The 24,689-nt window shown below is 38.2% G+C and overlaps 1 protein-coding gene and 1 long non-coding RNA gene across 5 annotated transcripts in view; one reads left to right on the top strand and one right to left on the bottom strand.

The window, feature by feature from the left end:
• KLHL1 (kelch like family member 1) overlaps positions 1–24,689 on the bottom strand; it is a 248,999-nt gene that overhangs the window by 154,241 nt on the left and 70,069 nt on the right. For both annotated transcript variants that reach the window (XM_040540618.1, XM_040540610.1), the window contains exons 2-3: positions 20,005–20,187; positions 2,253–2,389 (exon numbers count right to left, since the gene is read on the bottom strand). In XM_040540618.1, coding sequence (XP_040396552.1) covers positions 2,253–2,389; positions 20,005–20,187 — 320 coding nt within the window. The remainder of the gene's footprint in view (positions 1–2,252; positions 2,390–20,004; positions 20,188–24,689) is intronic.
• Positions 3,629–16,801, top strand: LOC121061576. Of its 3 annotated transcripts, XR_005815168.1 has the most exons (4): positions 3,629–4,898; positions 10,567–10,684; positions 14,168–14,237; positions 16,368–16,801. It is a non-coding gene; the product is annotated as an uncharacterized LOC121061576 (long non-coding RNA). The 3 variants fall into 3 exon arrangements; XR_005815171.1 differs by lacking the exon at positions 10,567–10,684; XR_005815169.1 differs by lacking the exon at positions 14,168–14,237.

Below are 24,689 nucleotides of genomic sequence, written 5' to 3'. Positions count from 1 at the left end.
GAAAGGTCTATGGCATACAAAATGTATTCTCTTTTAGCTTGCAAAATTAATCTTATAGCTCCTTTTGGTCAGCAATTACTTGTGAAATTTCCTTTTAAATTGTACACTCGAGAAGATATTTTGATGTCTTATTTTGTCTCCATAATGGGTTAGAACTTAAAGGATAATGGTGCATTACCACTGCAAATTAGCAAATAAGAAAAAAATAGAAAATAAGAAAATAAATTAAAGATCTTTGTGACCACCCTAAGTTTCTCGTTCTTCAAGGTGACATTACAATGACACATTATGTTGTCATTTTTAAGGCAGTTTGGGTTTTATGTCACGTTTTAAATGAAAGAACATTATGGATGCAAATATGCATGCACATGAGGCAAATTAGAAAACACTGGAGCTAAACTTCCTTTGGAGTTCTCTTCACATCTGTTTTTGGAGGCTGGTCCTCAACTACCTGACCACAATAAGAAACCTTCAGGTTTTCCAGCTCATAGAAAAAAAGACAGAATACAACATTTTGCAAAGAAGTCAAGGTGAGTAAAGGAACTGAAAATCTTAATCTTATACAGAGAGTGGAATATATTCTCCCTTTTCTAATTTTTCATTACCACATCTATTCTCCAAAGTTCTCAAAGATAACCAACAAAGTGCTGAAATAGCTTCACTAATACTTAAAATGGTTAAAGTTTTTTTTTTGCTTTCTTCTTCTCTTTCCTTTCTTAATCTAATCTTTTCTTAATCCATACCTGGATGTTATCTTTTATTGTCAGTATGAACTGCACTGTGTGTTTGTGTGTGATCTTTCAGTGTAAGCTGAAGCAAAAGAACTTCATGCAGTACTTCAATATTTCCAGAGTTTTGCTCCTAGTGGAACAACGCTGTCCTTCACCTTCCTCTACCTGTAATACACTTACATAATTATACAGAATTATTATACAGAATAATTTATTGTTACCCATAATGTCTTTTGCTATTCTGTGCTGAGATATTCTACATTTTGCAGCAGTATTCCTGCACTATTAATTTTACGTTCATACCGAGTAATAATGATTGTATCCATCTCATGCCTGATGACAACTACTTACACGTTCTTCATTTCATGGGTCCCTTGCTTGAGATGTTCTGGATGACATTCAGATTGTGGAACAATCTGAACAGCAAATCCACAAATAAACAAAATACACTTTCCTATGAAAATGTAGGGTACTATATAAATGAAGACCTTCTGACATTCCTAGAACATGAGTTTCCAAAACATGGATCTCAAAAGGAACATTTTTTAACTTAAATTATATTTATTTACAGTTCCTGGTTCCTATTAAAAGGGTAAAGGACATTTATTATGTCATAAAATAAACAGCACATATCCTGATTAAATATATCAAAGCAAAGAGCATTTTAAGATTAAATTAATATTCATGTATTTAGAAACAATTAAAACTGTATGTTACAAGCCATCCGTTTAAAATTGAAGTTAAAAATCAAATGTTCAGTAACAAAATTATAATAAAATATTGTTGATTTAAATAATATAAGGATGCGTTCTAGGAAACAGAGAAAACAGCTTGTGTTTTATACTCGCATGCTTCATATGCAAGGGGATACAAATTCAGACTACAAATCTTATTGTTGGTATTTCCTATCTTTTAATTATTTTATGATCTTAGTATTCTTTCCTATTAATGCATTTCAGATACATTGTACATGAGAGCTTGTTTAGGAAGGATAAAAACAAATTTATTATGCATTAAAATGTAAAAACTATTCAGGGGGAAGTTCTGAGTTAACAACTCTGAATTATGAGTTATTCAGAAACTAACATTATACAACCAAGTAACAATTTATAACAGCAAATGAAAGTGACAACACCCAGCTCATAATAAAACATTTTTAAACAGACCTATGTAATTTTTTAAACTGAAACTTGACTAAGACAGCAATCTAGCGCTACTCTTCAAAGATACAACACCACTGATCTCATGCAATCCAAATCACGCATATAATGACATACTCTTTTTTAAGTATTTCATGACCAAGAAATATACATAATTTCCTAGACTGTTCTGTTGTGCTTACTAAGCCTAAGATATTTAACAGTTTGGAGATAAGAGATAATTAGAATTTAGCTCTAGAAATGGTAAATGAGTGTTCTGAAGGACCGAGGTTATAAAAATATATATCTATTTATTGGCATGCAGCAAATGACACTGTCAACATCTTTGACTGTAGAAAGTATAATGTATGCATTTCAATACCTGTATATGCAAACTGAACAAGATCCCACAGTGCATTGGGGTCTATGCCTTCCATTTTGATCTCTTCTTGCTTGGCTTCACAAACATCGCTTGTGAACATGGCAGCAAAGTAGTCAGAGACAGAACTGAGGACAAGTCTGCAAAAAAGTTAGAAACTTGTGTCATTTGCATTGATCTGTGTATTAGAAATTTCAGATTGTCAAGGCTAATGTACTTTTAAAAACTCTTACTTTCATAATAATTAAAAATTAGCAGGAGCAATACATTATGAATGCATGTAGGCAGCAAAATACAGCATGACATTTATTCTAATTTGATTCTGCTTCCTGTGATACGAACCAAGTGGCACATCAGTATTTGCATATGAAACAGACATAGAAATTAGCTTTCAGTCTTTATGATAACTCTCCTATCCCTACTGTTAGCAAGATAACCTCTCTGTATCAAAGACATCTTAATAGACACACAGATTCCATACTGTAGAGGTACTCTTCATTGACCTTAAAACAGTCTTTTTTTTTGATAAACTTTACTAACAGCATGTAACTTAGTAAGATCCTTCAACCTTCAGTAAGACTTAATATCTTAACATGCTATTTAATAAATAAATAAATAAATAATCTAATGCAAGGATGTAGGGATGTTACTTTGTTGTTGTTGTTGTTGTTGTTGTTGTTAAGAAACATTTCCAAAGGAAAAGAATTTCAAAATATTTACACAATTTGCATGTCTTGTTTGAGGATCTGATTTATGTACGTCAAACCAACGTTAAGTACCAGGTATAGTTGTCATTTCAGTACCTTAGGCCAACACATTCTTTTAAATAACATTTATGGTTATATTATTACTTTATTAGGAGTGAATATTCACAGATAATCTTGAGTTAGAAATCTGGTACAGCTATAAATAGTGTATCACACACTTCCATAAAATATGGTTATATTTCTGGCTTAATTTGAAAACATAATATATAAAAACATTCATTGAAAACACAAGAATCACAAACGGAGAACTAGTAAACAAAGAGAAAATATCTACCCATCTGTATATAGTTAACTATTTCATCCAAGAAAAAAAAAAGTTACTTAAGTTAACATTCATCAGCCAGTGTGGCAATTGATTTCTTTTGCTCTCTTAGCTTATCCCAATAGCATAGTAAAATATAACAGTTTGAATTAGATTCATAATCTTATGGGCAGCAAAACACCACACCACACTTGCACTCCCCATAGTCAGGGGTGTGGAGGGGAGTATGATAGGAAAGAAGAAGGCTCACAGTTTTGAGGTAAGGATAATTTAATTATAGGGAAAATAAAGTAAAATAAAGCAAAGGCTGTTCAGATTCAAAGACAGAAAACAATTATTCTCTACTTCCTTTCAATGAGCGATATCCTGTCACATCCTGGGAAGCAGAGGCTCACTACACATAGGGTTTGTTGGGGAAGACAAACTTTTTGATAATGAGCCTCCATCCCCTTCCCCAGCTGTTATTGCTGAGTGTGACACCACACAGTATGGGATATCCCATTGGTCAGTTTTGGTCATCTGCCCCTGTGATGTCTCCTCCCCACCCCTGCCCATCCCCTGCTGGTTTTGGAGATTTGGAGGGAGTCATGGTGCTGTGGGGCACAGCTCAGTGATAGACAAAACACTGGTGCAATATCAGGGCTGTTTGAGCTGCAAGTGCAGAGCACTGCACTGCTGTAATGGGGTGTCGTGGGGGAAGTTAACTCCATCCCAGCCAGACCCAGCAAAGGCATCTATCAGGAACTCTGTGTTTACATGTTAGATTAGCACTGGCTCTCCTTGCCTTTAATTGTGAGATTCTGGTAATTCGGTTCCACAGCCAAACTTCTCATTAATCAGTTCACAGTTACACAAACCAGTCATAATGAAACCACTGCTGTATTAATATCTAACACTGGAAGGCAGCCTGAGATCAGTGTTCTTCTTTGTGGCTTGGGACAGTTTCAGGAAGGGGATGGGGATAATGAGCACTGTGGGGTTCTGCCTTTCTTGGGAAGTAAGGCGTTGACAGCGCCCCTCCGGAGCTAGCTGAATCTCTTGTGTGAGTGGGTGCCCAGACCAGCTGCACTGATACCCCAGTGATTTCCCGAGCATCTTCCAAAGGCTTGTTGCAAAAGCAGAAATGGTGTATGAAATGGTAGAAGGTACTTGTTAAAGGCCTGTGGCAGCAGTTTGGAAAACAGAACTGAATATGAGAAGTTCTGGAGAGCGAAGGCAACATTCATCTCCAAAGCATTAAGGAGGTTTGTTTCATCTTTCCTCTTGTGGTCCTGCCTCTGTTTTCGTCAGTCACCATGTGAAGGTCAGCCAGGGGTACGTGTCAGGACAAGCTATGCAGTGCTGGGAAGCGGACTGGGGTTGTGTCCCCATGGTGCATCCCAGTAACTGCTGCTCCCTGGTGTGTTGCCACGGGGCTGCTGTGTCACAGTGGCGAGGGCTGTGAAGCCATGAGGCACCGGCCGTGCCGCACACTCCTGTGACAACCACAGAGGCGGCAGGAGGCAGGAGGGACAGCTCTGTGGCGGCAGGTTGCGAGTGGCAGAAGCGCTTCCAGGCCTCACACACTCCTCGAGGAGCACGTGGTGGGGAGCGGCCCAGTGGCCATGCTGCGCAGGAAAGGTAAGAGGAGCAGCGCCCCCAAGCGCGTGCGGTTCCAGCTGCCCACCAGGGACTGGCAGGAGGAACACAAGTGGGAGCAGAGGGAGGCCACAGGCAAGCATTGTTGCCCACCGGGCATGTCAGGCCTCACGATGAGATTGATGGAGGAGCCCCTGGGGGACGCCAAGAACGTCTGGCCATCCAGGAGGTCTCCGTGGTGGAGGCGGCTCATCGCTTGTGTGTGTGGGAGGGAGAACCCCTATGTGACGAAGGATGGCTTGTGTAAGGCCAGGGATGACCCCTGCACGGCGAAAGTCGACCCCAAACCCACATGCTGAGGGGTATTCCTCTTCTTAGGGCAGAACCTGCAGATGTTTAGGAAAAGATAGATAGGCTTCTGAGTTTGTGTTTTTTAGTTATGAGAATAAATGTCAGTTGTGTCTCTGGTGACATGCTGTGGTGGCTCTGTAAGCCCCATCACAGGGCTATGCAAAGTACTCGTGTCCAAGTAGTGCACAAGCCTTCACACTGTGCCTCACCCATCCCCAACATGCTCAGGTGGGCTTCCTGAGGTGAAGCAGTTGAGCCTGAGAAGCAGCTTGTGTGAGTGGGTGCCCAGACCAGCTGTACTGATCCCCCAGTGATTTCCCGGGCATCTTCCAAAGGCTTGTTGCAAAAGTAGAAATGGTGTATGAAATGGTAGAAGGTACTTGTTAAAGGGCCATGGCAGAAGTTGGGAAAACAGAACTGAATGTGAGAGCTTCTGGAGAGCGAAGGCAACATTCATCTCCAAAGCATTAAGGAGGTTTGTTTCATCTTTCCTCTTGTGGTCCTGCCTCTGTTTTCGTCAGTCACCATGTGAAGGTCAACCAGGGGTATGTGTCAGGACAAGCTATGCAATGCTGGGAAGCGGACTGGGGTTGTGTCCCCATGGCGCATCCCAGTAACTGCTGCTCCCTGGCGCGTTGCCACGGGGCTACTGTGTCACAGTGGCGAGGGCTGTGAGGCCATGAGGCGCTGGCTGTGCTGCACACTCCTGTGACAACCACAGAGGCAGCAGAACACAGGAGGGATGGCTTTGCGGCGGCAGGTTGCAAGCGGCAGAAGCGCTTCCAAGCATTGCACATTCCTTGAGGAGTGCATGGCAGCGAGCAGCAGTTCTTCCTTTCTTGGGAAGTAAGGCGTTAACAGCTCCCTTCTGGAGCCTGCTGAATCCCTTGTGTGAGTGGGTGCCTAAACCGGCTGGACTGATCCCCCAGTGACTTCCTGGGCTTCTTCCAAAGGCTTGTTGCAATAGCAGAAATGGTGTATGAAATGGTAGAAGGTACTTGTTAAAGGGCCATGGCAGCAGTTCGGAAAACAGAACTGAATGTGAGAGCTTCTGGAGAGCGAAGGCAACACTCATCTCCAAAGCCTTAAGGAGGTTTGTTTCACCTGTTGTCATGTGCCACACATCCCAGGTGGAACCAGGAGCTGGGGCTGGGGTCAGCTACGTGTGCCAGAGGACCAGGGCTGCCAGCCTACATTGTCCTTTGTGAGGGGATGGAATGCAAGCTTTGGGGCCTGCCTTTTCTCTTATGGTCCTGCCACAAGAGGAAAGGGAGGATGTCATCGTGGGAGTCTATTACAGACCACCTGGCTAGGATGACGACACCGATGAATTATTCTTTGTGGAACTAAGAAATACCTTGAGATCAACTGCCCTCGTCCTTATGGGGGACTTCAACTTGCCAAATGTCAACTGGGATTGCCACACGGCCAACTTGAGCAGATCCAGGAGGTTCATAAAGCACCTAGATGATAACTTCTTGGTGCAGGTGCTAAGGGAGCCAACCAGGAAAGGTGCCCTCCTAAATCTGTTGCTGGAGAACAGAGAGGGTCTTGTGGGAGACGTGGCAATTGGTGGCCATCTTGTTCATAGTGACCATGAAGTGGTTGAGTTTAAAATTTTTGGTGACAGGAGGAAAACTCCCACCAAAACTTCAGCCCTAGATATGGGGAAAGCAGACTTCAGGCTGCTCAGGGAACTGGCTAGCAAGGTCCCCTGGGAAACTGCTTTTGAAGGCATTGGCATCCATCGGTACTGGTCGGTCTTTAAGCATTGCCTCCTAAAAGCACAAGATTAGGCAATTCCAAACTATCGGAAGTCAAGCAGGCGGGGCAGAAGGTCAGCTTGGCTGACCAGGGATTTTCTTCTGGAGCTTAGGCATAAAAAGAAAGTGTATGGCTGCTGGAAGCAGGGTCAGGCAATGTGGAAGGAATACAGGGACGCTGTTTGCATTTGTAGGGAGAAAATTCGTGTGGCCAAAGCCCAATTAGAGTTGAAGCTGGCCAGCTCTGTGGGAGACAATAAAAAGTGTTGGTTTTTTTTTGTTTGTGTTTTTTTTTTTTTTTTTAAATATGTGAATAGAAAAAGGAGGACCAGAGAAAACATAGGTCCACTACTTAATGGGGATGGTCACCTCACAGAGAAGGACATAGGCAAAGCAGAGATGTTTAGTGCCTTCATTGCAAGCCATGAGATTACTCTGAACATGGAACAGTTAAAAAAAAAAAAAAGGATGATCTGTCAATTCTAACTTTGTAAAATTACTTTAGTTGATTAATCTATGTATCTGTAGGCTGTAAGAGGCTAATAGATCTCAATTAGTAAGAACAAAATTCTCAAACTACTTATCAGTCACCTGAACAGTACATAAAAGCAGTAAGTCTCAATAGTATCATGAATTCATGCATCTTTGAAAAACGAATTCTCAAAAACATGTTTTGTGTGAATTGTTCCAATGTTCACTCAAACATTCAAAAGTGAATTTTTTTATTTTTCAGAAGACTGGGTTCAAAATCACAGATTTTTATATATATGTATTTTAATTTTCACATATAAAAACATATATATATGTCTGTATAGACTTTGATACCTGTATCTGCCAAACTGAAAAAAAGATACAAATTTTACACAGAAAAAAAAAAAAAATCTGTAAAAGGCCACATGGCAATATTGCAAATATTGTGGGTTTTTCTGTGATTTTCTCCCTCTCTAAGTGAAATCTCCTTTTTTTCCTCCTCTCTGTAAGTGAAATCTGTTCCTGTGCAGTTAACAAACAGGAAACAATATTTGCGTTAATTTGGGATTAAGTATCCACTCAGAACCGTTATCATAGGGTAAGAGTCTTGCTAGCAATTCAGAAATGCCACATTAGCTCATTAATAACGAAAAAAATAGAAAAAAAAATCTAAAAAATAGAAATGTGAACTTATTGTGCAAAGAAGCAGTGAGTATATGACAGTTAAATTAATAAGTTGTCTCATACTTCCTGTTATAACTGTTATTGTTAGCAGTCTGTCCCACGTGCTTAATTTCATTTTTGAGAAATAAAAGGACAGAACTACATGATAACATTTTTCTTCCTTACCATCTGAGTAATATTTATAAACTAACTTATTTTAAAGGCAATTTTGTCTAGAACAGCTAAAAAATAATAATAATAAAACCAAATGAGAAAAAAACAATAAAATCTTCTCAAGCCAATAGACAGGCAGATGGAATTCTAAAGAGAATAGATTAAACCTGAAACAAGAAAGTTCCTTTCTGTCTATAGTCAAATACTGTTTTATTACATTTCAATTTAATATAGCAGATATCTCAGTTACAATTTGTAAGTGATATTGATAGTCTACACCATCTACATATGTACTGGGTCGGGCTGGGATGTTAACTCTCTCTGCAGCAGCCCACACAGTGCTGTGCTCTGCACTTGTAGCTAAAACAGCAGTGGTATCACACCAGTGTTGTGTCTGCTGCTGAGCAGTGCTGGCACAGCATCAGGACTCTCTCTAACCCACCTAGGGGTGGGCAAAAATGTGAGAAAAGAAACATCACCAGGGCAGCTGACCTAAACCAACCAAAGGGATATTCCATACCATATGATGTCACACTCAGCAATAAAAGGTGGAAAAAGGAGGAAGAGGGGAGGGGTGGGCTCTCGTTGTGAAAATGTCTGTCCTCCTCCCGAACACCGGCTACATGCGTTGAGGCCCTGCTTCAAGGACGTGGTCAAGCATCGCTCATTTGTGGGAAGTTGAGAGTAATTTCTTTCCTCTGCACTTCCACATAGCCTTTACTTGTTTTGTTTAGTTTTCCCTTTTCCCCTTTCCCTTTTTTTTCCCCCTTTAGTTAAATTGTTAATTGTTTAGTTAAATTGTTTAATTAATAATAATCTTTCCTTAATAATTATTTCTTTTTTCCTGTAATTAAATCATCCTTATCTCAACCCGTGAGTTGTTCTTTCCTTTACTTCTTCCCCTCCTCATCTAAGGAGGGGGAGTGAGAGAGTGGTTGTGGTGTTCAGCTGCCTAGTCCGGTAAAACCACCACACGATTGATGCACTGTTTTCCCTCGGGACCATGCCTTTTGACACATTCTATTCCATTTTGTTTCTTCTTTTAATTCTTTCACTGTCTCTCAGACATTTAAGTGCAAATACAGTAAATTGATCCTTATTATTGATCCTTTGATCAATATTTGATATTGATCCTATTGATCCTGAAACATGATTTTGCAACCATTGCATCTCTTAAGTTGACACAATGTTTTTAGGATTGTTACACAAATCTGACATTGTCATTTCCACTATGTATTCACCAAGCACACAATGTCTGTAATAGTTTTTTTTTTTCTTTTTTCCAGAGACTTCAAGTAATATACATACCACAGCTGCTAGACTTGATAACAAAATATGTTGTCTAATACAGTTTACCTGTGTCAGTTTGTGTCCTTGTGTTAATTTTAAAGGTATCTGTTATTACAGCCAGTACTTTGAACTCTGTGCTGTTTTGAACCAGTAGAGAAATGAAAAAAAAGAGCGAGAGAAGACAGAAATATGAATCGAAGCGATTATCAAAATTTGGGAATGGGGAAAAGAGGTAAAATGTCACAGTGATGAAGATAAGAGCTGATGAAGATCCATTATGATACAAATACAATGCAGAGTTCAGTGCTTTTCTCCCGAAGAAAAAACACATATTCAGACATAGCATATATATTTGAATGTATCATAAATAATCCACTATGATCTTCTACTGGTGTGCTTAATGATTATATTTATTCACTATAACTCCAAAAGAAAAAGTGGTAAAAAGCTTTCAGGAGAAAGAAAAGTTTAGTTTTAGCTCCTTTGAACTATCAGAAGAAATGTCAGAAACATAGAGCTTAGGTTTGATGAAAGTACAGAGGTAGATATGTGAAGTCATTAGAATAAATGACTGCTTAAACATTTAGAATTTTTTTAGGTCTATTTGTCATCCTCCTCTTTTATTCTAGAACTTCTTTGTACAAAGATGATACAACATAGCATCATTATTAATTCAAATTCATTCCTCATTCCTCCATATAGTTCAGTTTGGTCGTGTCCTTGTATGTGATCTTCAACCTCTTTTTTGGTGGCAGGCTGTCAGGTCTTGCTCACTCAAGTTATTCTTGTATGGCTTCCTTTGTCATTCTGATACCTACCTATTCGCTGCAAAGTTGTCACCATCTTAATCTAATTCTGTTTATTTTTATTATTTTAATTATTATATATATGTTCTATTTTGTTTAACATTATGTTTTGTTTTTGTTTTTTTCCTTTAAACCATTCAATTTGAGAAAAGAATCAATTCCTTAAACACTGATGTCACATGCCAATTTCAGATATTTCAGGCCATCCAATTCATCCGTAAGGGGCTGGTGCAAACCTATGAAAACATTGAACCCTTCAGACCACATGATGAAAGCCAGGCAGCATGATCCAAGGAATCTCAGAGACTAGGTAGCTGAATGCTGCTCATTAATTTCTTTCTAAGGCCTTTCAACCCTGTTTCTTTCACCCTTCAAAGTCTATTTCAGTTATAGCACCTACTCCTACTCTATAAAGTAACAGCACTATTAGTCTTGTTTAATAACTTTGAAATTTCTTAATAAACAATACCGTTTAGACCTTCAAAATATCTCTGTACTTCTTTTTCAGTGCATCTCTTTTAACTTTATTTTAAAACAGCACAAAGAAGTGATTTCTGGGCAAAAACATGCCTGTCATGTAATTTCACATTGCTACAGTTCAGAACTCTATTTGCACCTCCTTTTCGAAGACTAACTCTAACCCCTATAGGAACTTACTCTCTGGGCAGGTCACTGCTACTTATACAATGTGGCTAAAAATAGCATCTCTAATTTAAACACATTTGACATCTATACAACATCATCTGCATAAATTCAGAACTTTAACTCAGAATCACAGAATCACAGAATCATTTAGGTTGGAAGAGACCTCCAAGATCACCTAGTCCAACCTCTGACCTAACACTAACAAGTCCTCCACTAAACCATATCACTAAGCTCTACATCTAAACGTCTCTTAAAGACCTCCAGGGATGGTGACTCAACCACTTCCCTGGGCAGCCCATTCCAATGCCTAACAACCCTTTCAGTAAAGAAGTTCTTCCTAATATCCAACCTAAACCTCCCCTGGTGCAACTTTAGCCCATTCCCCCTCGTCCTGTCACCAGGCACGTGGGAGAATAGACCAATCCCCACCTCTCTACAGCCTCCTTTAAGGTACCTGTAGAGAGCGATAAGGTCGCCCCTGAGCCTCCTCCAGGCTGAACAATCCCAGCTCCCTCAGCCGCTCCTCGTAAGACTTGTTCTCCAGACCCCTCACCAGCTTCGTTGCCCTTCTGTGGACTCGCTCGAGCACCTCAATGTCCTCCTTGTAGCGAGGGGCCCAAAACTGAACACAGTACTCGAGGTGCGGCCTCACCAGAGCCGAGTACAGGGGGACAATCACTTCCCTAGCCCTGCTGGCCACACTGTTTCTTATACAAGCCAGGATGCTGTTGGCCTTCTTGGCCACCTGAGCACACTGCTGGCTCATATTCAGCCGACTATCAACCAATACTCCCAGGTCTTTCTCTGCCAGGCAGCTTTCCAACCACTCATCTCCCATCTCTGTAGCACTGCTTGGGGTTGTTGTGCCCCAGGTGCAGGACCCGGCACTTGGCCTTGTTGAACTTCATACAGTTGGCCTCAGCCCATCGGTCCAGCCTACCCAGATCCTCCTGCAGAGCCTTCCTATCCTCGAGCAGATCAACACGTGCACCTAACTTGGTGTCGTCTGCAAACTTACTGAGGGTGCGCTTGATCCAGATCATCGATAAAGATATTAAAGAGGACTGGCCCTAACACTGAACCCTCAAACTGAACTCAGACTGAACAGCACAGTGGAACATTTCTGGATGCCATGTGCCAACATCTGTATTATTAAACAACATACACAGTCCTGGAAGAGCTCTGGTGCAGCTTTGGCTCATTCTTGAGTATGGTTCAGAAATCAGCATGAGCCAGGAAACAATGAGCAACATAGATATATAGTGGTCCTGGTAGTCACAGTAGCTAGCTTACAAACTGATTTTAACCTTTTCCTTTAATATTTTAGGTTAGAGAAAGTGGATTCCTATATTTAATATAAAAACAAAATACAATTTGATGCCATTTGGTCTCCCTCCATTCCATCTTCCTGGCTAGAAGTGTGACAATACTGAAATTTAGTTGATAACTGCTGGTGGAGCCTACATTTTGCTAAACAGTTAATCTTGAAGAAGACACACTCTTGGTCAGCCGCTCTCCATGCTCCAGACTATGGGCTCAACTGAGTTATCAAACACAAGTAAATGAATGAGATGGCTCTTAGACTCCAATCTTCTCTCCACAGGGACTTTCCATATACTGTGTCATCGGCACTAGCTCCCTCAGATAGCTTAGGGCATCTCAGTTACTGTCAGACACAGGTGCCTAGGTAACTTACACTATAGACCTTCACTGATTACGGTAACATTACACACACGGCAAAATTGAAACCAAAATTGAACTGAAGAACCAACTTCAAATTTTCAAAAATAATGTTCAAAATTCAAGGCCAATTTATGCTTGTGCAAAATCTTCAAATAGTACACAGTTATATGAATTTAAGATTTTTTATGTCTTTTATATACAAATTAAAACAGAAGAGTTCCTTGTGGAGACCAAAGAAAAACCTTTGAAAGTATTAATGCCATTCTCAGTATCAGGAAATATTCTTTCTTTAAAAAAAAAATGTTATCAACTAAATTTGTTTTCACAAGCGTCTGTTACTGAGTAATGCAATAAAACAGTCTTAGACCTGGATATTGTGCTTTCTCTTTCTTTCAACTCTTGCCTTTATACCAACTTTCTTTCTCTGCTTTTTTTTTTTTTAGCTCTCCTTCCAGCTTAACTTCTTGTGTTCTTTTTTGAGTTCTCAATTTCTGTCTCGAAATTTTAATGATGCTGTTATTTTCATAAACTTCACCTCTCTGTAGTAGCACTCAAAATATATTGAAAAAGCGGGCCTCTCTCCTTAGAGAACTAAAAAGGAGAACATACATTGCCGTTTGCTGAAAAACATTTATTAAACTTATCAGGATGATAGCAAGTAAAAGCTATGCTACATTAGAGCTGACTATCTTTAAAGGTTTCAGTTTATTTTAGTATTTATGATGAAAAAAATAAATTTTGAGTGGAAAAATACAAACATGTTTTTCACGTTCCATTCAAATACTTGCAGAAAGCTTTGAGTAGCCATACTAAAGCATTTATTTATTTGACATATATCCCCTACCCCTTCTGTGCCATGTGGACTCTTACTGCCACAGTAGGAGTCCCTCCTGCACCTTATCTTGAACATCAAGGAGAGCTAAAATGCCTACATTTGTTTGATATTAAGTCAAATCACCAGAACAACTCAGATTTCTCATGATAAGCTCAGCTATAACTGAAAACTTTAAAAAACAACAACCAAAAAAAAAAAAGGCACTTGATTTCTTGGTCTATTTCCATTCAAAATCTGGTGTGTTTTTTTTAACTGCACTATTTAACCAAGTGCAGTGAAAGTTAGAATTGCAAGTTGAAGATGTAAGTCATTTTTGTAGTTTTTTTTTTTTCATTTTTTGTTTTCATTGATTTTTCTGTTTATATTGCAATTCATTTTCTGTTATATAGGAGCTTTTTAATTGAATACGAATTGGTAGATTCTAAACTTGTAACACTTATTTTCTGCTAACATTGACTCCCTGTATTGTTCTAAGCAGTCAAATTTTAACTAATGGTTTAAACTAGAGTCTGAATTTAGAGCTGCCTGTAACATTTAGGCAATGCTGGCTGAGGGCTTTAATGAACTCTCCAATGCAAATCTTAAAGGCCTATCAATCGTTTACCTTGACTTTATCTGTTTTCTTTACAGTATTTTTTTGAAGTTTATTCAGCAGCTGTATGGTACTGAAACTACAGTATTGAAATGCCATGCAATTTGAGTGAGTTACATTCACTCAAAACATCTAAATTACTTGTGGCAAATCTACATTTTTATTTTCCTGATGACGAATGAGATTATTGCTTAATTAAAAAAATTCTTCTACTTTTGATTGCTTTGGCTATGTCACCGTAGTTCTGCACAGCATCTACTCCCTTTTTTTGTGTGTGTTCATATGTGTTTCAGATGACACTTACTAGATGCAATCTAGTTGCAACTGCAACTAGACATCTAGATGCAACTGCATTTGGCTGATTGCAACCTGGATACAGGTAGAAAGTATTGGTTAGAGTGTTTTTATTTGTTTGTTTGTTTTGTAACAGCGATGCCCAAGTTTCTTTCATTACAGGTACTTTCAAGTTACAATACTTTTCTTGTCTTGAAGAAGCTACAATCTAAATATGAAATAAAGAAAATGAGAAAAAAAAAATACACTATGCATCTCCAGTGTGTGAATGGAGAAACTAAAAACTCTATGTTAATAACATTATTAAATGAAGAGAGACTGTTAATAGTGTGACAGCATAACAGAAGAAAGGAGAACTTATTACTTAAGCATTTTTTCTCTTTAGGGTATATTACATTTTTACATTTTATTATTATCTCTACATGTTAAATCAATGCAGAAATAAAATTGGATTTTACTTCTTTTTTAACTTTATTTAAATGTCATTTACTTTACCCCTCTGGAATGGCTGTTACAGTGGTCTTCCTATTTTCTCAGTATCCCTTCTTAATGCCTTCTCATCATTACAATACAGGAGCCAACAAAAAGCTTCAGTGCATACTAACTTTAAAGTTGTTTGAGTCACCAAAAACTGAAAAGCTGTTATAATAAGACTAAGAGTTTGGTGTGGTACCTCCAAGTGGGAAACTATTGCTCCATGATAATGTTTTATGATCTACCTTTTAGTGTAACATTCTACCCTTATTTATGAGGAATAAAAATGTAAAAAAGAACAAAAATGAAATAAATAGCAGTACCAAAAATTACCTCGGCAGCATTCAGGCCATGGCCAGAGCTTGCCTGATATTCTTCCTATGAAAGTTATTGGAAGATAGGAAAAAAAGAATAATTACTATGAGGAATTAAACTAGAAATGACATAGAGGTTACAAACTGTGGAGGTGTCTAGAGAGATCCACAAGAACTGATAGCAGAATAACTATTTTTTTGTCTTTCACTTCGTTTGATGCAATATTCTTGCATTTCTTTAACTGAATTTTAACTTTTATAGAAATAGAACTATTGAGACTACATTATTACATAAAAAAAACCTCTGCTTTTTTTTTTTTTTACACTGCCATTTTGATTTTTCCTAAATTGGAGGAAAATGAAGAAAAATATCACATTCATACTTTTTATTGAAAAGTATAGAAAGTTTTGCCCTGGTTTCAAAAACTGATTCTTATTGCACTATATTGTAGCATACTAAATCTATTGCATTTTCTTAAATTAATCTTAAAATTAATTTTAATTGCATTTTTTAATTAATCTTTAAAAAAGGGAGAAAATAAGCAAAAATCATAATTTTAGGCAATAATTTTGAGTATTTTGTTTTTATTAATATCTATTAGCATTCAGTATGAATGATGGTTTGTAATATGCTTTAATTTGCCCCAAATAAAGTAGTTTTAGGAGGATTTTTGTTGATAAGGGTTGATTTTATTTTGGATAAGATTTTATAAACTTTGTACAGGAAATGTTCTACTTAACATGTAGTACTGAATTTATAAACTCCACAAATACCAATCATCCATTGGTCTACAAACAGTCTTATTATATATTCTTAGGAATACAATATAAATATTATCTATCCTATTTTCCATAAAACATTAATTAGAGGGGTTACTCTGCTGGATATGCTTCTGAATACCCTTGGAAAAAAATAATAGACAGGACCTGTCAATGTTTAGTTTGTTCGTTTGTTTACATAGTCTGCTTTCAGGTCCTTATGTCTAGTAGCAGGATGTGTAGGGTATGAAGTATCACTCTCGACAGAGGAAGATGTACTCAGGGAGCAGTTAAGTGAATTAGATGAGTCCATAGGACCAGAGAGGATGTATTCAAAGAGGAGTGGCTGAGAGAGCTCAACAATGTCACTGAGAGGATGTTCTCTTTTATTTGACAGATAATGGCAATTGTGGGATGTTTCTCAAGACTGAAAAAAAGATTATTTCCATGTCTCTGTCCTCAGGAAGAAAGATGTGGGTAACTATAGTCGGATTTTCCTGAACCAAAAAGATCATGGAGCAAATCTGAATAGAATCTACATGCTGGATCACTAAAGACAATGAGGATAATCAGAAACGGGAAGAGGATGCCAAAAGAGGAACCTTCACAGATGCCACTATTTAATGACCCTCAACAGGCTAATCTAACTTTGGACTTGGGCCTGCTTTGAACAGAGGATGTTGAATCAGACTCTAGTAGTTCTCTTCCAAATAAAATTATATTCTGGGATTGTTAACAGCCAAGGTAAAAATAAGTAGAAAGCCTTCTTCTGTGCTTGTTCAGCTACACCTGTCTAAAACAAAATAGAGCAAACACTATGAAATAAACAGAAAATTCAGAACGCCCTTCTCTTCATTTTCACTTGTTGGACAACATTTCATTTTATTCAGAACGTAAGGTTTTCAGTTCTTCATAATTCAACAGTTCTTTGGCCAATTCTTTGATATCTGGTCTTTTGACTGCAGACTACAGAGAAGTAGAAAATCAAATAGAAAGTTGTCTGAAGGTTTATTAGAAAATCTAAATCAGATTTTGGTTATTATTTCATGGTCAATCCTCTCGTTATTAAGGTATTTGCCCAGCTCCAGAAGGATTTAGATATGCTGTAGAATTGAAATGACAAATGTGAAATTAAATTTACTACTGACAGGGAGGAATACAAACATGAACAGCTGTCTTAAAAATATTGGGATGAATGAACTAAACTAATTAAAAGAAAAACTTGCAGTTTACTCTGTATCTTTCTCTACAAACTATGCAGTTTACCAAAATAAAATAGGCTAAAAAATATACTGGTAAAAACATAGTTGAGTATTTTAAATAATCTATATTTAACAGGGCAAACTACCCATAATATTCCTGTGTATCTAGTAAGTGCTTTTTCCAACCAGTCTAAGAATGTAGATTCAGGCACTGCATTTGCTTTATTTTTTTTTTACCTCATCTGTGTTGGAAAATATGAAAAGGAAAAATAGACCAAGTAACTGTCAAGGAAGAACAACCAATTTCTCTTGTTTTCTACAAAATTCCATTCATTCAATAATATATAGGGATGTAAAACTGGACACAGATTAGAAGGCCTTCGGTCATTACCCCTCTATTTCTTTTTTCTTGATGGAAAGCACCTTAAGGCAAATCCTGCAGCTCTGGAACACTGTAAATGTAGATGGACAGCAAGACTGAAATTTAATATTATTCTCTTTGTACTTGTTATACCCATAAGGGAAAAATCCTGGTGTTTCAGATAAAAGCAACATCAGATGACAACTACCAGGGGTGCATAAGGTGTCAGATGCATTTTAATAGTGGCAAAAAGCCTGGAACACAGGAGCAGAGTCAGTTACCAGCTCAGTGGGTAGAAATTACTGGGGATTTTGCTGGCATCTGGGAATCTGAGTATATCAGGCCAAGAGAGAAACAGTAAAAATGGAATCTCTAACACTATAGAATAGAAACAAAATCTTAAGAATGAAAAGAGCAGAAAGAAGAAAGATTTCTATGTTTATTACAGCTACTAATCTGAAACTACATGGACTCTGCTTCAGCTGTGCTGCAAACTACCTAGATCAATCTGTTATTGCTTGTTAAGTGGTGTTATTTTCTCATTCATTTTAATTACTGGGGCTATTTAAATACTTTAATGAAGGTTTCTCTTTGCTTTTACTTATTAGTATTTGAACAATACTTTTGACTTCTCAGGCCTGCATATTCCACTTTTTTTTTTCTCATTATGGAATTTGGTATACATAATATGCAAACTTTCTGTAAAACTTTCTGTGTCCATCTTCACTTGGGCAGAAAGAACTTTGCAATGTTCAAGTTGACAAGATGACCTTACTGTATTCCTCTACACCAAAAAGTTAATGTATGAATTCAAAAATACATTGGCTGTGTTTAGGATTTCCTGAAGGGGCAACCATAGTCCTGTTCTGGATTTACTGCCTCAGCAGAGAAACCAGAGCACAGGCAAGGAACAGTTCACCTGTAGGCTGCAGCCTTCAAGAGAGTTTTATTGCAAAAGTATTTGATTTCTTACCTTAAAACTCTAAAGCATGCTGTGTATTTTAATCTAAATTTTAGGAGTCCATTTTCATTTGTCTGTATGAAGTCAAAGACTACAGCCAAAATGAAAACCTCAGCAAATAATAGCCAAATAACCAAATAACCAAATAAGCAAATAACCAAATAAGCAAATATATAAAGCAAATAATTTTAAGCTCCAATTACAATCCAGAATCAAGCAGAGTTTCGTATATACTGGTGGTTTTAATACCAGATCATAGAACCATAGAATGGCTCAGGTTGGAAGGGACCTCAAAGATCATCTAGTGCCAACCCCCTGCCATAGGCAGGGACACCACCCACTACATCAGGTTGCCCAGGGCATCATCTAACCTGGTATTGAACACCTCCAGGGATGGGGTAGATCATCTTAGAATTTTTAAAATGATTATATATTATTTTTATATTTATAATTATCACTGCAAGTAATTAAGACGTTTTAAAGTTCATTCAAATAAACAATTAATATGAACGTGGTGTTCAGTATTATTTTACTATACATGTCTGAGAGACCCTGTATGACGGGCTTATTGGTGTGTCTTGATCTCAAGCTGAAAAGTGTTCAGTGTATCTGTACAGCATCTAATTTCAGAAATTTCCATTCTCACAGATGAACACCATCAGAGCAGGAAGAGTTTGGCACATCCATAATAGAAAGTTTGCTAGTTGAGGGCTACTTGAACTACTGAAATCTGTGCAAAAGACCTTCTGTCCTGGTTTCAGTTAGGACAGAGTTAATTTTCCTCCTAGTAGCTGGCAGGGTGCTATGTTTTGGATTAGGATGAGAAGAGTGCTGATAACATGCAGATGTTTTAATTGTTGCAGAGCAGTGCTTACACCAAGCCAAGGACTTTTCAGCTTCTCGCTCTGTCCTGCTAGCGAGCAGGCTAGGGATGCAGCAGGAGCTGGGAGGGGACAGACCCAGGACAGCTGACCCAAAGTGGCCAAAGGGGTATTCCATACCATCTGACGTCATGCTGAACAATATATAGGGGTGGCTAGCTGGGTGGGGGGACCGGCTGCTCGGGGATAGGCTGGGCATCGGTCAGCAGGTGGTGAGCAATTGCGCATCACTTATTTCGTACACATTATTATTAGTAGTACTATATTATTATTATTATTATTATTATTATTATTATTATCATCATCATTTTATTATTATTATCCTGTCTTAATAAACTGTCTTTATCTCAACTCACAGGCTTCACTTTCCCGTTTCTCTCCCCCATCCCAGAGAGGGAGGGGGGAGGGTGAGCGAACAGCTGTGTGGTGTTTAGCTGCCGACCGGGTTAAACCACAACACCTTCAAATGCCCAACCTTCAAATATCACCTTCTGCAGTCACTTATTTTTGTGTTGTATAAAAAAAAGAGGGAAGCATACATAAGGGGCCACCGAAAATCCTGTTCTAAGAAATAAGCAGATCCAGAATATTTATTGTCATAGTTTCAATATCCTGTGTTTACATCCTACCTGTGTGCAGGTATCTTGCGATTCCCAGCAATCAGAATAACGTCACAGAGCTGCTGTTGCTTCAGGTAGCTCTCCATCTTTCTGAAGGTTTGCTCAGCATGGTGAACAGCCTGGTAGAATTCCTCAGAACTACTCGAATCCATGTCACAGTGAGGTGACAGGGGATGGCTGGCTGCTGACAGTCTGAAAACCACAAAAGAAACTCTGTGTTGATAAGATGTGACCAAAATGTCTAGGTGTTGTCTAGACTTCATTGCAAACTTCTAGAAGATATGAGCAATCACTGCATCCTTCCCAATTCTCATCACCAGAAGTACAAGATGGAAAATTTTTACTGCACTGTAAGGGACAAGTTGTAAGTTTTCACAGTGAAAGAGGGCTTTTTGTTTGTTTGCTTGTTTGTTTTTTAGCACAGACACAGAAATAATGTATTTCTTTCTTCTTTGATAAAGATACTAAAAATACAAATATGAACAACAAACAGATGTTCAGTATATTCATGTTAAGGTTAACACAACAGCTGCATCTTCATTATCAGAATATGACTGGGCTCTTTACATATTTTTAGCATTTTAGAGCAAAATTATTTTAAAGAATTATTTATTTTTCTGTTTCATCATTAATATGCATCCACAAGATAAAGGAATAACGGAAAAAACATGGAAATTTTACCAGTTGGGAAAGAAAATTAAAACTCCAATTGATTTTACATGGGATGAATTGGGAATATTTCCATAATGATAAAATGCAAACCAACTTTTTAGCTAAAAGGCTTATTAATGCAACTTTAGCCAGCAAAGACAATGATATCTACAATTCCAAAAACTGAAAAAAAATATAGAAATGGGAGAAAAATGGAAATATATTTTCATTTTATAGTCATATTTACTTAGTTCAAATTTACTCAGTTCAGCAATTCTGGTTCAGAACTTTAATGAAAATCAGAAAATTTGCTAGCAAGCACTAGGCCTTGAGGAAACTATGTACTTCAAAATAATTCCTGACACAGACAAGCGCCTTCTTTTACAAATACATAATGAGATTGTTTCAAATGAAAGCCACAGGATTTTATGTGTCTTGTGGTGAGAGAGTGTAAGTAATTTTGATAATTTACAGTAATAACATAGCAGTTTCATTATATAAACTTTGAGTTCATTGGGAACAGTATTAATAGACCTATTAGATAATGCTGTCTGCAATCCTGGTGCTGGAAACATTTGAAAAATGCATACAGATAATTAAAAAATCAGCTGTTATGATAATATGTAATACAGTTATTTAGAAAAAAAAAACTTTAATATTTTAATTGACTCTTGATGGACTATAATATGGTTTAGAAAAACAGTATTTACTTTTGACATATACCAGTGGCTTATTTTTGAATTATTTTTTGTACAAAGGTGTTCTGCATAATGTCCTACAGTTATTGTATAAGGGTCCACATGGGAAAAGAGGAAAGGCTAGTTCATCTTTCTGTCACAGTAATTGCTACATTTCACAACCTTCCTTTAAAGTAGTTGGAAGACTGAAAAATTGGAGGTGGCCTGCAGATAATTTTACACAGAACCAACTCAGTTACCATTGTATCTCACCCCCTGATCTGTGTCATATACAGGTATTAGTGTAAGTTACCTTTTAAAATTATTACCCACATTACTGTCACTTGCATAGAATTAAATTGGACCCTGAGAAATCATCATCTGTTTCAAATTAATCAATATTGCTATTTATATGCTGGTAAGGTTACCATATATGTGACCCTGAACCACTGGGTGGGTGGTTTATCCTGGGTATAAACCAAGAGTCTATAAGAAATTGAACTGGCAAAACTTTATTAGCCATAATTTATCAACAGAAGCAGTTATGAATTGGTGATTTAGAAAAGAATATTTCCTTAATTCTGTTATATTCACCATGTTATATGTTCAAGTAGTTTATGCAAGATACTTCTTATGAGCTCCCCCTAAAGAATACAATAAATGTATTATTTCCATACGTGACATAATCTGCTTATATGTGTTCCTGTCCTATCTGGACTGCCCATCATGTTGAACAGAAATTCAAATTTATTTTCATATCTTTGGATGATCAACAAATATTTTCACATAAAAATGTAAAGATGGAGCTTATTAGTATGGGTAGTTGGAAGAGATTTCAACTTTTTCTTTCAATTATTTTCCTTCAGCTTTGTCGTGGCTGTATGCATACTTCTTCAGTTTTATTGCTGAAGAATTAGAATGACAAGTAATTTACAAGAAAGAAATCAGTGCCTAATAAATGAGGTCGGTAGGGTTAAACAGACACATTTCTACTCTTCCTCCAAGGAATTTAGACATGACAACAGCAACAATTCTGAGAAAGGAAAACAACAGGAATGAGCAGCTCTGAATGGATTCATATTGTTTGTTAAATCAGAATTTGGTCTAAGTCAGCTTACAGTTGAACAGATAAGGTATTAATACTACCTCTTGGCTATTCTAAACATGCTATGCTTTTCAGGTCAGAAAAACAGTAATAATAAATAGTAAATAAATGTTATTATATAATAAGTAAAAACACAAAAAAGTCTTCACAAATCGTTCTCTAAAATTGTTTAATGAATGCTTACGAATCAATAAATGTGGAACTGCATTTACCAAATTGAGATAGATTGTCAAAAGTCATGAATTTCATTACCAATCATTTGCAAAAATGCAAAAGAGACAGTTTTATAAAGCCTTTAAACCATTTTCGTAAAGCAACAGTAAGGTTGAAGTTCTGTTTGTGATCAAAAGACATGCTTTGCACTATGCTACCAGCAATTATACTTGCAGCTGAGGGTTATACCATGAGTTTCAGCAGAATGTTATAAATTTATTTTATAAAAGACAAAGTCAGGTAGAATAGCAGATAAAAAAATAATCAGAACATCAAATAGGACTTTTTAGTTACACTAATTCAGTTCAGAGATGCATTATTGCTGTTTCTGAGATTCTTTTTCTATGCAAGAATAGTATTTTTAAACAGAGGCCAATGTGGATGACATATTTGTCATTCAACAGATAACGTGTAATCTGGGGATCAAAGGGTGATACTACAGGATGAGAAAACTAAAAGGGCAACAGAAATTACTACATCGTAAATTGCATTTCTACTCATAGTGAAACTTATTCTTTGAACACCACAAAGAAAAAATACAGACACTATGTACAGACTTACACATGTATGTATGGACATATAGTCTGTATGCCTAGCAAAAATATGTATTATTCCACTGTTGTTCTGCATATCTGTGCTTCTTATGAGTTTTACAAGCCTCAATAAACAAAATATTAGCTACCAGTTTATCGTGTGACCTCAGACAAACTGACTGAGCAGCCTTTCTGAAAAATAAGTAGGACACTAAGAAGGGACCACTATGCTATACTGAAACTGCTTCTATGGAGAAAAATGTATTTTCTTCTTTACTAACTGAGAAAAAAAAAAAAAAAAAAAAAAAGTAGAAGTACGGTTAGAGAAGGAAGAGTTTGTTCAGACTGTAATTTTTCCAGGTTATCAGGTAGCTCAGTTATACACCGCTCTCTCACTCCCCCTGGTCAAAAGAACAGGGAGAGAAAAACATGAAGAAAAAAGGCTCATGGGCCTAAGGACGGGGAGATCACTCACCAGATAGCATGACTAGCAAAACAGACTCAGCATAGGGGGATTAATGTAATTTATTGCCTACTAATAACAGACTAGAGCAGTGAAAACTATCAGCAAAATAAAAACACTTTCCCCCATCCACCCTTTTCCACCTCCTACCCCCAAGCGGCGCAGGGGAACAGGGAATGGGGGCTGTGGTCAGTCCCTAACAATTCATCTCCACCGCTCCTTCATGGTCACTCTTTGCCCCTGCTCCACGTGGGGTCCCTCCCACGGGATGCCATCCTTCCCAAAATGATCCTGCGGGGGCTTCCCACAGGCTGCAGCTCTTCAAGAACTGCTCCCACATGGGTCTGTACCACAGGGTCCAACCCCCAGGAGCAAACTGCTCCAGCACGGGTCCCCCACAGGCAGCAGCTCCCCCCAGACCCCCTGCTCCTGCGTGGGCTCCTCTCCACAGGCTGCAGCTCTGTCCCGGGGCCTGCCCCTGCGGGGGCTCTCCATGGGCCCCAGCCTCCTCCAGGCCACATCCACCAGCTCCCCTGGGGGCTCCTCCACGGGCTGCAGCGTGGAGAGCTGCACCATGTGGGACCCATGGGCTGCAGGGGGAAAGCCTGCTCCACCAGGGGCCTCTCCACAGGCCGCAGGGGAACTTCTGCTGCATGCCTGGAGCACCTCCTGCCCTCCTTCTGCACTGACCTTGGGGTCTGCAGGGCTGTTTCCTGTACATTTTCACTCTTCCCTCCCAGCTGCTCTTGCAGCTTTTCTTTTTCTTAAATTTGCTCTTCCAGAGGCCCAACCAAATCCACTGGCCAGCCGCGGATCCCTTTCGGAGCCAGCTGAAACTGGCTCTGATCTGACATGGGGCTGGGCTCCCCCCACATAGGCCAGCCCTTCAGCCCCCCTTGCTACCAAAACCTTGCAAAATCTTGCCACATTTTCCCAATACACCAATTAAGCTTTCTTTCTTTCTTTCTTTCTTTCTTTCTTTCTTTCTTTCTTTCTTTCTTTCTTTCTTTCTTCCTTCCTTCCTTCCTTCCTTCCTTCCATCCTTCCTTCCT

This window comes from Cygnus olor, chromosome 1, assembly GCF_009769625.2.
Source record: "Cygnus olor isolate bCygOlo1 chromosome 1, bCygOlo1.pri.v2, whole genome shotgun sequence".
Taxonomy (NCBI): domain Eukaryota; kingdom Metazoa; phylum Chordata; class Aves; order Anseriformes; family Anatidae; genus Cygnus; species Cygnus olor.
This window is presented reverse-complemented; position numbering and strand designations above follow the sequence as displayed.